The sequence below is a fragment of the Nycticebus coucang genome, chromosome 22 (genome assembly GCF_027406575.1).
Source record: "Nycticebus coucang isolate mNycCou1 chromosome 22, mNycCou1.pri, whole genome shotgun sequence".
Classification (NCBI taxonomy): Eukaryota; Metazoa; Chordata; class Mammalia; order Primates; family Lorisidae; genus Nycticebus; species Nycticebus coucang.
The window spans coordinates 45103851-45120247 of record NC_069801.1 but is presented as its reverse complement, the minus strand read 5'-3'; the positions used below and the strand labels follow the sequence as shown (position 1 = coordinate 45120247).

The window sequence follows — 16397 nt, the reverse complement described above, 5'->3', positions numbered from 1 at the left end:
CAGGCCTGGGCTAGGCTCGAATCCACCAGCCTAGGTATATGTGGCTGGCATCCTACTCACTGAGCTATGGGCGCTGAGCCTATTCAATGGTTTTTGATAGAATGTTCTATAAAAGTCTGTTAGGTCCATTTATTTGTTCTATAGTTCTATTCAAGTCCATTGTTCCTTTATTTTCTCTTTGTAGGATCTGTTTCATTCTGTCAGTATGTTATTGAAGTTTCTGGCTATTGTGCTATTCTTATCATTTTGTGTAGATCAAGTAGAATTTGTTTTATGAATCGGATGTACCTGTGTTAGGTGTATAGATATTTAGAGTTGTTATGTTTTCTTGTTGAATTTTTCCCTTTATAGTGACCATCTTTGTCTTTCTTACTTTTGTTGATTTGAAGTCTGTGTTCTGTGATGTGGCAAGAATTATACCAGCTTTCTTTTGGTTTCCATTTGCATTGAATATTGTTTTCTGTCTCTTCACCTTGAGTTTGAACAAGTCTTTGTGGGTTAGGTGTGTTTCTTGGTGATAGCAGATTCTTGGGTTACATTTTTTTATCCTTTTAGTCAGTCTCACATCTCTTTAGTGGGGAGTTTAAGCCATTCACGTTCATTGAAGGAATTGATAAGTGGTGTAGTGGACACTCCAGGGTGAGGTTTTGGGGTCCAGGTGTACCCTGGAGACTTGTACTTGGGCTAGTGGAAGTTCTGGAGGCACAGAAGCAGAACTTCAGTCTCTGGTGTGAAAGCCTCAGAGGTGGAACTGGGGAGAAGTCACAAGCAGAAACTCTGAGCATGGCTGCTGAGTCAGAAGCAGGATGTTGCAGTTGGGCTGATCCAACCTGGAAGGTGGGGGTTTAGGGCCAAGTAGGCAGGAGGCAGTCAGGGCTTGGGGAGGTGAGCTATGGCTGAACAAGCAGAAGGCTGCTGTCTAGGCAAAAGGATCCTGTGCATGTCAAATCAGGCTGACAGAGGTTGGCTGCAAGTGGCCCAGGGACCACAGAGCTCTCCGTGCTCTACTCAGGGCCTACTGAGGTAGTCAACCAAAGCTTCACAGGTCAGAGCCCATTGTACCCTGACTTGAGAGCCTCTAAGCCATAAGTAGGGTGGAGGCAAAAGCAGTTCCTCGGAGCAGGGCTTCTGTGCCAGAAGCAGGGTTGTACAGCTGATGGGCTAATCTGACCTGGAGGGTGGGGTCAGGACCAAGCAGTCTGGAGGCAGCTGTGGCCTGGGGGGTGGATTGTAGGCAAAGCCCGCAGCAGGCCACTGTGCAGGCATAGAGGTCTAATGGATGCCAGGTCAGGCAGCCAGAGGTCATAGCTCTCCATTGCCCCACCTAGGACCCAAAGCATTGGCCTACAACCTCTCAGCTCAGAGTCTCCTGTGCTGTGGTCAACCCCCTTGCTCAAATCCCATTGTGCTCTAGGAGTGAAGTGCTTGGTTTCAAGTTCCAGAGCACAGTTCAGGGAAGCCACAGGTCAGTCCACTCCTGCTCCAGCAAGGTACCAAGCTGGTACAGTGTACCCAAGACCTCAGGACAGCTTTAGGCACTCTAGTATTCTATTCTGTTGTTTCCCTTGCATTGTCTGATCTGATTATATGTATCACTCTTTTCCCCCCCCTACACTAAGTGTCCTGCATGTTGCTTCTCTGTGACTTCACAATGCTGCTTCAGAGAAGAGTGATTTGCATGTAGGCAGCTCCTGCACCTTTCACTTTGTTCCTTGGGAGCAGGGTTCTGTCAGGCTGCCTCTTGTCTATCATTTCCTCCCCTGCTTCTGTTTGTATGAATTCAACTACTCTTGGTACCTGATAGAAGTAGAATTATATATTGTTTTTCTTTTGTGACTGGCTTCTTTCATTTAGCATACCTCCTCACGGTTCATCCATGTTGCAGCATGTCACAATTTACTTCCCATTTACAGCGAAATAGGACTGTCTTATATGTCTATATGACATTTGTTTGTCCATTCATCTATCTATTGATAAATATGCAAGCTGCTTCCATTATTTACATATTATGTATAATATTGCTATAAATACAGGTGTATAAAGTGAATAACACCGCTATTAACATGGGAGTACAAATAGCTGTTTGAGCTTCTGTTTTCAATTCTTTGGGGTATATATTCAGACATAGAATTGCTAGACCATACAGAAATTCTGTTTTTAATTTTTTGAGAAACTGCCATACTGTTTTCTAAAGCAGCTATACTATTTTAAATTCCCACTAATAGTGGATAAGTGTTCAAATCTCTCCACATCTTCCCCAACATTTGTAATTTATTTATTTATTTATTTTTATAATAGCCATCTTCATGGGTATGGAATAATATCTCACTATGATTTTGATTTCCATTTCCCTAATGATTAGCGATGTTGAGCATTTTTTCGTGTGCTTGTTGGCCATTTGTTTACCCTCTTTGGTGAAATATCTATTCAAGTTTTTTACCCATTCTTTTACTCAACAACATTTTGTTGTTGAGTTATACGCATGTAGGAGCTTTTCATAGAGTCAGGATAATAACTCCTTATCAGATATGTGATTTGTTAATATTTTTTTTCTGATTCTATAGGCTGCCTTCTTGATACTGTCCTTTGCTGAACAAAAGCTTTTAATTTTGATGAACAGTGATGTCTGTTTTACATATTTATGTCATTTTGACTTTTTACCTTGAATTAGAAAATTTGGTTGACAATATAGTAAGCTGTAAGGCACCGAGCATGCTAGTCCTCTGAACACAGACAAGTAAAAACACTATTTGAGCTCACAATGTGCATGCTGAGGAGACAAAGAGCAAATGACTAGTTTTGGTTTTTAAATATGGCAAAATGCATTGCTCTTTTGTAAATCTTTTGATAAAAAGCAAAATAGGCAATGGAGTAATAGACATTTCAATTGCAAATTTGTTCGTTTTAAAGTAGGCACAAATATATAAATAACATTTTTTGGAGTTTAATTTTAATTTTACTTAAGAATAAACAGCAAAATATTTGACTTTGGAACTTACCTGAACCTTTTGGGCACCATCATGTTAACCTGATGATATGTGATCTCTGTACTATCATTTTTCTAGTGCCATGACATTGAAAGACTGGGAATATTTAAGGTCTTTTTTTATATCAAAATCCTGCTGCCTCTAGGTTGATCCCCCAAGTCCCAGGGCTGATACTTTGTTTGGATCTTCTGGCAGAGATTGTGAAAGAGATGGATGGTCAAGGATGCACAATGGTGAGCTAGAAGTTATCTTCCTTCGTTGCTTCAGTTGCTTGGACTACAGTCAAGCTCTTAACTTGGCATCAGTTAACAAAAATAAGACTTTTATTATTACATAATGTGGTATAGTATAGCTTTTTACAACTTGTGGGACATCCATATAGATACTCTCTAAAATAATAAAATTTGTGAGATTCAACATATATATCAGCAGGTTAAACTAATGCCTTCTATTAAAAAATAATTTGATTAATTTAGTTTTATTCAACTTTTCTAAACTAATTTGACTATAGAACCCATTCTCACTAAGTAATTTTAACTACTTTGATAATTAATTTATTTATTAAAGAATGTAGATAACATGACAAATGTTGCCACATAAAATGCTCTAGTACAAAAGATGCTTAATGACTATCAGCTGTCCTTATAACCATAGTAGTTATTTATATTTCTGAAAAGATAACATTCTTTAAGTTTAGTTTGTAAGAATATTTTTTTATCTTTAGTCCTAATCCTTGTTGTTAGATAAGTTGCTTTTAAAATTCAATATAAAGGTGGTTTTTATGAATAAGGTTAAATAGTATTATATAATTAGGGGTATTTGAGTATTAATATCTGTAGGTATTGGCTAGTGGGTTAAGCAGGAGCCTAAGCTGGTAGCACTGCTGTAGGACAGTAAGTCAAGATATACTGTGTTGGGGCAAAGAAAGAACTTTTATGTGGAGGATAATGGAGGATAAAGGCCTCCAGGAGATGGAGGCCTAGTATCTTAAAGAACCATCTAGGGCAAGTTAGTATGAAGTTTAGACTTCTTTTTATGTTGGGGGGTGTTGCTAGAGATAACTAAGAACTGCAGACATTTGAGCATCAGCAAGGGTCCAAGGAGGTTGTGAAACATCTTTGTCCTTGGTTGGTTAACTTTGGAGGATGAAGGTCAGATCTAGGGTTCCTATAACTCTTTAACACAGTTGTACTCGCATGTATACTTTCCTTACCTTCCTGCGAGTTAGTTTAGGGAAAGGACAGTTATCTTTTTTAAGAGTTGTGTTACAAACTAAATTCTTCCTATAATTAGCTGGCCTATGTGAAAAGCTAAGCAGAAGCTTTTAACCTAAAGGATATTGCTTCAGGGGGTCTGAAACAAATTGGAGCCAGTCAAGTCAAGCCTTGTTTCCACTGTTACATCTTTAAAGTTAATTTACTGCACACTGAGAAAGTCATAGAGGAAGAAAAATGACATACAGTGAAAAAAATGGAATCATAACGGGAGCTTCATCTTTTTCATTTTCTAAACTGTAGTGTATAATCAATCTCTTTTTTTAAAAATGAGGAAATGTAATAATCTTTTCTGAGAATATGCCGAGTTTGTGCTTGTTTATTTATTTATTTAGAGACAGAGTCTCACTCTGTCACCCTTGGTAGAGGGCCGTGGTATCACCCAGCTCACAGCAACCTCCAACTCCTGGGCTTAGGCGATTCTCTTGCCTCAGCCTCCTGAGTAGCTGGGACTACAGGCACCCGCCATAATGCCCGGCTATTTTTTTGCAGTTTGGCCAGGGCCGGGTTTGAACCTGCCACACTCAGTATATGGGGCCAGCACCCTACCCACTGAGCCACAGGCGCTGCCTGTGCTTGTTTATTTTATTCATACATTTTTAGCACTAACAGGGAAATAGATGTGATAATCAATGAGTCTCTTATATGCAAAATAGCAATTTATATAAAATTAGAAACAAATGTTGCACTCTGTTCTCTCTCTTGGAAGAAACTTATGGACATGGAAAATGAGCTTTAAGAACATGTCAAAGGAAACTAACTTCAACATAGATGTTTCTTTGGAAGACATTTTTTGAGCATTCAAATGTCTGATCTCTCTTGACAATTGTATATTTGCCAGCAGAACTGATACAGTTTCTACTTTTAATCTGCACTAGGTGAAGTATGATCAGAGAGATCAATTGCTTTTTTTAACTTATTTTGACATAATTTTGGACTTGCAGAAAAGTAGAAATAGTGCAAAGAATTATTCCCATATGCTTTCATTTAGTACCTACAAATAGTAGTATTTGCTTTCCTTTTCCTGCTCTCTCTTTAACTTTCTCCTCTCTGCCTCCCTCTCTATGTATAAATTGTTTTGACAAGGACATTATTACAGATTGAATTATATTCCCTAAAAATTCATATATTTAAGCCTAATCCCTGAAGATATGTATTTAGAGATGGGACCTTTCAGAGTTGATTAAGTTTAGATGAGGTCATGAGGATGGGGCCCTCATCATAGCATTCGTGTTCTTATATGAAAAGGCACCAGAGTGCTTGCTCTTTCCCTCTCTCACTGCCACATGAGGACTAAATAGGAGTGGCCATCTATAAGCCAGGAAGAGGGATCTCACTAGAATCTCTTGCTCTCTCCTTGCTTTCACCTTCTGCCATGTGATGGTGCTGTGAGAAAACCCTTGCCAGACGCTGGCACCTTGATCTTGGACTTCCCAGCCTCTAGAACTGTGAGAAATAAATTCCCATTTATGAATTACCCAGTTTCAGATATTTGTTACAGCAGAGCTGAAATAGTGAACTGAAATAGTGGATAGTAATACCCTTCATAGTAGAGTACTGTGGAGGTTGCCAAAATAAGGATTGACACATAGGAGCAACACATATTAGCTATAATTAGTAGGACTGAGTTCAGGAATTACTTTAACAGAAGAAATGAGTTGATACAGAAAGTTGAGTTTTAGATTAAAGCTCCTTAAGTCCTTGCTTAAAGTCAGGATTGGTCTCTTGGGACTGAGTCATACCTCAGCCGGTAAATGAAGGTCAATTATGCAGAGAAAGAGTAGAGAGGCTCTAAATCAGGGGTCCTCAAACTATGGCCCGGGAGCCACATGCGGCCCGCCGAGGACATTTATCCGGCCCACCGGGTGTTTTTGCCATTGCTGCCTGTCCTGCTTAGCAGCTGACTCGTCCCGGGCCTGCAGTGCCCATGTGTGGAATGTGTGTGGAATGTGTGCGGAACTCTCCGACTCCCCTCCTCTCTGTCTCTCGACTCCTCCTCTCAGTCTTGGGACTAACTGATGCACACTTGCATCATTTGTTACGACTAGCAGTGACAAATATGGAACCAGACATTGACCATCTCATTAGCCAAAAGCAGGCCCATAGTTCCCATTGAAATACTGATAAGTTTGTTGATTTAACTTTACTTGTTCTTCATTTTAAATATTATATTTGTTCCTGTTTTGTTTTTTTATTTCAAAATAAGATATGTGCAATGTACATAGGAATTTGTTCATAGTTTTTTGTTTTTAAACTATAGTCCGGCCCTCCAACAGTCTGAGGGACAGGGAACTGGGCCCCTGTTTAAAAAGTTTGAGGACCCCTGCTCTAAATTATCCAACTCACCTGAGTGTGAATGGTGACCTTAGAGACGAAATGGATCTTAGCTTCTCATTAATGATGGCTAAGGAAATGTTTTTATGACTATTATATTTTGTTTTTAACCAGAACTGTTAATCACTACCTGGCATTTTATTAATATTATTTTGATTATATGTCACATTCATTTGGTTAGCAAATCCACTAATGGATTGATGTCATTTTGAGACTAATGATAGTTTTATTCTCCTATCTGCTTTTGTTTTATAATAGGGAAATCTATTAATAGTATCTTTATATTACTAGAAGTAGCACTGAACTAATAAAAGACTCAATACCATCACTTGTCAGTTAGATAGGAAGTCAATCTCTGGAATGCAAAATAGAAATTATTGATTCTATGTATTGTGTTAGTATTAGTCTCTTCAACCTGCCATAATAAAATACTATAGACTGGGTAGCTTAAACAACAAGTATTTATTTTCTCACAGTTCTGAAAACTAGGAAGATGAAGGTGCTGACAAGGTAGTTTTTGTTTGAGGTCTCTTCTCTTGGTTTGTAGGTGGCCACCATCTTGCTGTGTGTTCATATGACTTTTGTGTGTGGAGGCTGGGGATGGGTGGTGACTGAGGGGATGGAGAGAGAGAGACAGAGAGTAGGGGAATAAACTCTCTGATATCTTTATTTATAAACACATTCACCCCATTATTAGGGCCCCATTGTCATAATCTCACCTTAACTTTAATTACCTCCCAAAGATCTAATCTCTAAATATCATCACTTTGGGATTTAGGGCTTCAACATATGAATTTTGGAGGGACACAAACATTAGTTCATAATACCTATTATTTATTTACTTATTAATTTTTTTTTTTTTTTGAGACAGAGTCTCACTTTGTTGCCCTTGGTAGAGTGCCAGGGCACAATAACCTCAAACTCTTGGGCTTAAGCAATTCTTTTGCCTCAGCTCTTGCTCAGGCCAGTCTCGAACCTGGTAGCTCAGGCACTCCTCCCTACTCAGTCTCCCCCAAGTGCTGAGATTACAGGCATGAACCACCATGCCTGACTCTATATAACACCTATTTCTTGAAGTTAATGGAGAATCAAATAATAGCTAACATTTATTGAATATGTGTTTTCTGTTAGCTGCTATTCTGAATGCTTTGCTCCTAGTACATTGGTTAATTATTCATGGTAGCCTCATAAAGTTAGAGACTATCACTAATTCCCATTTTATGGACAAAAAATTTCCCTGGGGTTTAAAAAAGTAAAGTAAGTTGTTCAACATTACATGTACAAGACCAGGTGCAGTGGCTCACACCTGTAATCCTAGCACTCTGGGAGGTTGAGGGGGATAGATTGAATTATGAGTTTGAGACCAGCCTGAGCAAGAGTGAGAACCCCCATCTCTACTAAAAACAGAAAAACCAGCCAGCTGTCATGACAGACTCCTGTAATCCCAGCTACTTGAGAGGATCTCTTGAGCCTGAGAGACTGAGGTTGCTGTGAGCTATGATGACCCCAGAGCACTCTACTCAGGGTAACAGAGAGAGACTGTCTCAAATAAAGAAAAAAATCACACACACAAGAAAGAACTAGCTTCTTTTTCTTTATTCTTTTCCTAAGTGAGACCTCTTTATTGTGCCCATCTCAAGTTTCTTCACCTTTAGGAAGTTTATTCTGATTACCTTTAACCTTGAGGGATTGCTCTCTGATACAACTTTTTATAGTAGTAATTGTCTTACCATTTAACATTTAGCCTATTTTTTATACTACTGCATTTTTAGATAATTAGGCTCAGTATGTCCTCATCATTTGTTTATTTCTTCTGCTATTTGGGACCATGCTGTATATTATTAGACTGTATAAAAGAGGAGTTAGCCTGGGGTTCATTTTTCAAAAAAAAGTTTTGAAAAGTGCTTGAAATAAATTGAATCTTAGTGACATTAAATGGAGAAGTTGGCATGTGAAATACATTAATATTTCAGCTGACTACTGGTGTGGTTCAGGGCAATATCTTGTACAATAAAAAATGCCAAAAAATTTACAGAATGCAAACTATTGTAGGTCTCTCTTATGTAGCTTTTTTCTTTTCTTCTTTTTTTTTTTTGGATAAGGTAGTTTGGGAAGGTAAAACAGATTCTTAGAGTGTTTTTTACTGAAATGTATGAGTGAGGAAGTATAATTGCAAATTATGGTTCAGATTTTCTTGACTATCAATATAACAGAGATTATGACACCTATAAATTGGTTCTTAAAAATTGAATCCCTTAAGTAATGATAAAACCAAACATGCATATACAATGTAGTGGGTGTTATATAAGGAAGAGATTTAGAGTTAGTTTAAAAATACACTCTGTGAACATGATTGCAAGAGGGACTTTACCTAACAATTGCAATCAATGTAACCTAGCTTATTGTACCCTCAATGAATCCCCAACAATAATAAAAAAAAAAAATACACTGTGTGACAGATACTATACTAGGGACTTTCACAAATTGTTTAATATTATTCACTGTGACTCTTTTTTGAGGTAAGATAGGCAATGTCTTTATACTTTTAAAGTGGGGAATGAAACATAGCTTGTGTTTCTATAATTTGAACAGAACAATATATCTGATAGTTGGCAGAATTTGAACTTGAACCCATGCTTGTCCAATTCAGACAGTGATAATGTTGTTGACGATGGTGTTAGTAATAAAGGTTAACATTTACTTTAGTGCCTTTCATGTAACATTTAATGTAATCTGTAAAACAATATCATAAAAGAGGTATATCATATATGTTAGCATTCTGAGATTTAGAAAGGCTAAGTAATGTGCCCTAAGTTGTATAGTTGGTGCTTGGGATGTAATGCAAATCTGTTTGTCAACAAAGTCAAAACACTGCAGAATGCTACCACCTTCTAAAGCTGGTCCTATTTTATTACACCCATTTCGTTCTAGCATGGACTCCAAAAATACTTTCAGAATATCTTACCAAATCTATATATACAAATTGTATTTCATCATTAACTGGTTATCAACTAAAAATTATCCATTTTCCGTACATAAATTAGTTTCCCTACAAATATTATTAGCTTAACTTAAAATCATTCTTGTCTGTATTTATATATTTCTTACTCTAACGAAAATAGTATTAAGTATTTGTGAAATCACTTAATTATTGAAGACCCAATAAAGACTTTAACTAGTTGGCTTATCATCTTGGATAATGTAACATTGTTGAAGGATTTTGAAGTATTTCTGAAATGTGCAATATGAATTAAAATTGTAGAAGCAGTGATAGTAGCCAAAATCAAAGGTGAAACCAACTTATTTTTGCTATGAAATATTTACACTTTAATTCCTTTATACATCCTTTTTCAGATCATTCTCATCTTGGCTGCTGCCGACCCAAGGATTATAAGGTATGTCAGATAAATTGCAGAATAATAATTGTCAGGTCTTTCAGATAACACCGAGTGTTTCTCTTATATGAACAGTGAGAGATTATCAAATTAATTTAGTAAGATCATGAAAAAGTAGTAATTATTGTCAAGTGGTACGTACAATAGACATTTTATTGAATGTCTTCTACAAGTATTTTGTGGCTTTTGATTGTTCATTTGAATTAATTCATTATGTGACCTGTGTTTGTATATGTGCTTACGTGAGGGAGAGAGAAATCAGTTTTTACTTGTAGTAATACCTCAAATAGTAGTATTTCCAAACTTCATTCATTTGCAAAGCATTCACATAATTTTTGTAGTATCTGCATAAAATTTATGCTAATTTAAGTTCACCTTCTTATTTATTTACTCATCATTGTGAATGATGGAAAATCAGTGTATCACATGCTTTATTTACATGGATGATAGTCTTAAAAATATAGTGAAAACAAAAGAATGTTACTAAATTTCTGCTAGCCACTGCTGTTTGCCAAAGGCTCTGAGGCATGCTCTCCCTCTATTAAAGTAAGAGAAACTGACAGGTGTAAGAGGCATACTGATAGCTAATTGAGGATTTTTGATTGAAAGATAATTGAAAAAATAATACATTTTTCCTATCATTCAGTGGTATTTAGTGTGTGTCTATATGCCATTTAAAAGGATTTGTGTTAACCATCTAAAATCATTTTGGGTACCATATTAAATTATCTGCCATATTGCTAGTAGTTGATGTTCTACATTTTGAGAAGCATTGCCTCACAGTTGGTTTTTTCTCTCCCAAAGAGAAAGGGTCTAATAAGTGTTTACACTTTGGAAAACAAAGCAAAACAACAAACAGCTCAAAATGCCTTTGTTTGTTTTTTTGAAAACAATTACTTTGTGCTCCCAATATTGAATAGCCTAGTAGTTTGCCACACTTTGCGAAAAAAGAAATATGGAACAGTTAAGTAATAAGTCTAGGCACTGTGTGACCAGTTGCCCCCAATTCAACTAGTGTCAGAATCATCCAGGTAGAACTTTATAAAAACTTATTCCAGACCTATTCAATTGAAATTGCTGAGAATGGATATTGGAATTTTTTATTTATTTTTATTTATTTTTTTTTTGTAGCGACAGAGTCTCACTTTATGGCCCTCCGTAGAGTGTCGTGGCCTCACTCAGCTCACAGCAACCTCCAACTCCTGGGCTTAAGCGATTCTCTTGCCTCAGCCTCCCCAGTAGCTGGGACTACAGGCGCCCGCCACAACGCCCGGCTATTTTTTGGTTGCAGTTTGGCCGGGGCCGGGTTTGAACCCATGACCCTCGGTATATGGGGCCGGCTCCCTACCAACTGAGCCACAGGCGCCGCCCTGGAATTTTTTATTTTTAACAAGTTTATTATGCACCTCTCTTACTACCTATTCAAGGATTCTCATTTGAGAAGCATTAGTGTTGTCTATGATGGCATTTGTGTAGATAGGGCTATTCGTGTATAGTGTTTGTACGGGGTTCTGCCTGAAGTCTTTCTGTGGTGTAGATTGGGCCTGCCATAATTTGTCTAATCCATCCCTACCCTATTATGCAGAATTTATGCAAACACACACACATACAGTTTGACAAAGACCTTATTGGCCTTATTTATTGATAGTTGGTGGTACTTAGCTCATTGTCTAATATACAGTGTAAATTTATAACATATGTATATTGTGTGACTAGAACAGATCTACAGGTATTCACAAGTTACAAACATCTGACTTACGTACAGCTTGCACTTTCGAACAGGGCCTATTATTGGTAATAGATAAATGTGCCTGTTCTAATTTACATACAAGTTTAGCTTAAGAACAAGCCTACAGAACCTATCTCATTTGTAACCTGGACACTGATTATATAAAAATAGAGAATGGAGAGAGAGGGCCAAAGTGTATATATGTATATTTTTTTTTGGAGGCAGTCTTATTATGTCACCCTTGGTAGAGTGCTGTGGCAATGCTGTCACAGCTCACAGCAACCTCAAACTTTTGGGCTTAAGCGATTCTCTTGCCTCAGTCACCCAAGTAGCTGGGACTACAGGTGCCCACCATAATGCCCGGGTATTTTTTGTAGCAGTTGCTATTGTTGTTTAGCTGTCCTGGGCTGGGTTTGAACCCGCCACCCATGGTGTATGTGGCTGGTGCCCTCACCACTGTGCTATGGGTGCCGAGCCAATATATTTATCTGAAGGTAGATAAAATCCAGCTGTAAGTTGGCTGGTCCATGTAAAGGTAGGTATTAATAGGTCTGTTTTCTAAATGAGTTCTTCAAAGAATTACACTTCAACCCATCTTTAATTTCTTTCCACTTTCACCTCTGGATTCTTTCCTTTTGGGGCTTCCCTTGGAGGATTATTTTTGTATTTAAGAGGTAGATTTTTATAGAAATATAACCATAGCATTGCACATGAAAAGAATAAAGTATTGTTTTCTTACGGATGTGTAGTCGTTAATAATTAAGGTGGAAGAACACTATAGGATTTCTATAAGGAAAAGTGCTATAAGGTGGAAGTACTTACAGAAAATTTTCTAGAAAAGTGGTACCATGTCTGAGTTCTCTGGACAGATGTATTTTTTATAGATAAGAGAGTTTTCTCCTGAATTCATCACTTCCTTTTATTTTCCCCCCAAATAATGTATATTTATGGCACAGCATATTTTGATATATGTACATGCTGCAAAAATGATAAAATTGACCTAATTAACATATCTATTCACTTTTTTGTGGTGGGAATATTGAAAATCTAAGCAATTTCCTGGTATATAATACATTATTGTTAACTATGGTCACTATGCTGTACATTAGATCTCCAGAACTTATTCATCATGTCTACCTGAAACTCTGTACCCTTTAACCAACTTCTCCCCATTCTTTCCCAGCCCCCCCACTCCCAGCCCCTGGCAACCGTCCTACTCTCTGCTTCTGTGAGTTCACCTTTTTAGATTCCAGATACAAGTGAGATCATGCAGTATTTATTTCTTTATACCCAGTGTATTTTATGTAACATAATATCCTCTAGGTTCATGCATGTTCTTAAAAATGATGGGATTTCCTTTTTAAGGCTGAATAGTATATACCATTGTGTGTGTGTGTGTGCCTGTGAAGGAAGTGCTTCATCCATTTATCAACCAAGGGACACTTAACTTGATTCCATATGAGCTCATCACTTTCTTGAAAGCTCTTGCTGCTGACCAATAATAGCCAACACTAAGTACTCTTATTTCTCTTTCAAGCTGTTTCCCTAGAGAAGTGAGCCTAAAAACTGCCTGTCTTCCAAGCTATTGCAGACTATAGTTTTATTAAATGGTTAGGCCTAGGTGGTGGCTCACACCTGTAATCAGCAAAGTACAGGTGTAAAACATGGTGTAGGTGTAAAAATCCTAGCACTCTGGGAGGCTGAGGTGGGAGGATCAGTTAAGCTCAGGAGTTTGAGACTAGCCTGAGCAAGAGGGAGACCCCGTCTCTATTAAAAATAGAAAAATTAGTTGGGTGTTATGGCAGGTGCCAATAGTCCCAGCTACTAGGGAACCTGAGACATGAGGATCATTTGAGCCCGAGAGTTTGAAGTTGAAGTTTGAAGTTGCTGTGAGCAACTATGACAGCACCACAGCATTCTACCTAGGGCAACAGAGTGAGATTCTGTAGCAAAAAATAAATAAATAAATAAATGTTGTTATTGCCACAGCATTCTATGCATCTTAAATTTTCCGTTTGAAAATAGCTGTTCCCCTGCTGTCTGTGTCCAACTGATTAGCCAGTGTGTATGTTGGTTTCTGTTAAGGCCATTACATTAAGAGAATAAACCTCTAAACATCAGAAACTTAATATAATAGAAATTTAGCTTTTAATCATTTAATAGTTAAACTGAGGATACTTTTGATCTACTTGTTGTTTTTTCATGTGATGATCCATCTTCTGCCTTTGCATTACCCTAGGCCTAGGGCCTTGCTGTCCTCTTCCACTTGGTGGAAGTTGAAAGAGAACTTGAAGAAGGCTTATCTGTTTCTTAAAACCCTGGGCCTAGAATTGACACTTGGTATTCTTGCCTACTTTATGTTGCCAAGAACTAATAACTTTTTCACCTAAATGCAAAGATTGCTTCTTAGCAACAATTCAGCTGTGGAGAAGGGAAAGCTGAGTTGTGGATGGCTAGCCATTGCTGTCACATTGAGAATATTATGTCCCTCTTCTCTCCCAACTTCTCTCTTTCCCTTAAAAAAAAAAAAAGATTATGTGACTGAAACTACTATGTTGGTAATAAAAATTTAGCAGAACTAGAAATCATCTATGTCCTCACAGATATTTCATAGGGAATAAGGTATTAACACAAAAATTCATATATGCCTAGAACTGTGGTTAATATTGTGGAGGACAACATACTGCTTTGACACTTGAGGATTTGACCTGGTCAAGGAGAATGGAAAAGGTATCTTGAGGACCTTGAGCTCTGAAGATGAATAGAAATTTATTACGTGAACAGGGGAGTAAAGAGTGTGTGCAAGGGGAAAGGAGAAATAACATTTATAAAAGTACAGTGGCTAAGTAGTGAAGTGGCCAGTGCTGCTGCAAGTACAGACATGAGTAGGTCCATGATACAAACGGGGTCTGGAGAAACAGACAGGGATCAAGTCTTTTAGGCCATGTTAGGAATTTTGGTAATTATCCTACGTACAATGGGAAAGCAAATGAAATTATTTTAAACAGGAAGGTAACATGGTTAGATCTGTACTTTGAAAATATCGCTCTGGATTGTGGTATGGAAAATGCCTTGGGCTGGGAAAGGAGTGGATACTAGTATGTATGTCTACTGTAGACTATTAGATAGTCAGTGTGGGAGATGATGATAGACTGGATAGGGCTGGTAGTAATGGAGGTTGATAGCAGTAGAGATAAAACAGTTATTAAGAATTTATGTTGGTGGAGAAGTAGACTTGATAAATGGAAAAGATGTGTCATCTGATATTGTTTTGGTGACTGATAGACCACACATATAATGGTGGTTCCCTAAGATGCTAATACTGTATTTTTAGTATACTTTTTCTACATTTAGATAGACAAATAATTACCATCATATTGAGTACATTAATGTGCTGTACAGGTGTGTAGCCTAGGAGCAGTAGGCAATAAAGTATATCCTAAATACTTTATTGTGCAAAGCCTTGGTGTGCAAAAGGGTGTACCATCTAGGTTTGTGTAAGTACACTTTATAATGTTCTCACAACAATGAAATCACCTAATGACACATTTCTCAGAATATATCCCTGTTGTTAAGTGACACATGACTGTAGTATGTTCTTATAAAGAAAGACTTGATATCGTAAAGACATTTCTGTATTTACAGTAAATTAAAAATCAACAAGATCCCCCAAAAATTATTAACTACACTTTTTTTTTATTCCAGGAAAAACTAGGCAAAATAGCTAGTAATACTTCAAAATCAGAAAGCACTGGGAGGAGCTTAGCTGTGCAATGTTAAGGGTTCTTAGATCTGATTTTTACAACTCAGTGTTTTGATGATACCATTTATTGAGATAGCAATAGGTGTAAAGAGTAGTTTGGAGTTCACAGAATTCTAAATGCTTCTGTAAATTCCTGTGGATCTTTTGTGGCTTTGGATAGTCTCTGATAATGGTTTTCAGTTCAGAACCAGACTAGAGCTTAAAAATTAACCACATAGTACTTGTTCTATTCTGAAGGGGATTTAACTTGAAGAAGTTATTGAGCTTTGTTTCATGTAGGTTAGATGGAAAGGAAAGCAGGCAGGAAGGCGGGTCCTGATGGTAATGGGAAAACATAGGACAGGAGATAAGGAATAATGGGATGAATGCCGTTTCATTTAAGGTGGAATGTGAAGGCATCTAAAAGAGATTGTTTCAAATTTCACATTTCCTGTTTATTTGTCTTGGCTAGTAAATCTTTAAAGGAAGCAATTTTTAGAATATAATTTAAAAAATTTTGTCCTAGCCATTGTGAAATCTAGACCATTGGATATGTATGATTTTTGTCCTTTTCATTCTTTCAAATGAACAATTTTGTTGACATAAAAAAATTCTGCAAAGTAGCCACTGTGATTCTAAAATATCGTAGGTAAAATTATGCTGTTTGAAAAACTAAACGTGCAATTTAAAGTTGTAGTCTGCATACATGTAAGAAACCCTAATCTAATTTTGAGGGGCGTGGGCCCGAACTAAAACAATCCAGTAGGAGTCTGGCGATATTGATCAAGTGCAGTACTTGTACATGTGTGTTTGGACCTCAGTTTAATAGTTGCCTTAAATTGGAGATTTGACAGACCTTTCAGAAAGATGGAAGGTTTAGGGGCAATCTCTGCCATAGATAATTGTTCCTGTGAAGAAAACAAGAGAAAAGCTGAG

The 16397-nt window shown here is 37.3% G+C and overlaps 1 protein-coding gene across 3 annotated transcripts in view; it reads left to right on the top strand.

The window, feature by feature from the left end:
• SPATA6 (spermatogenesis associated 6) overlaps positions 1 to 16397 on the top strand; it is a 143786-nt gene that overhangs the window by 79950 nt on the left and 47439 nt on the right. For all 3 annotated transcript variants that reach the window (XM_053576009.1, XM_053576010.1, XM_053576011.1), the window contains 2 exons: positions 3133 to 3220; positions 9950 to 9990. In XM_053576009.1, coding sequence (XP_053431984.1) covers positions 3133 to 3220; positions 9950 to 9990 — 129 coding nt within the window. The remainder of the gene's footprint in view (positions 1 to 3132; positions 3221 to 9949; positions 9991 to 16397) is intronic.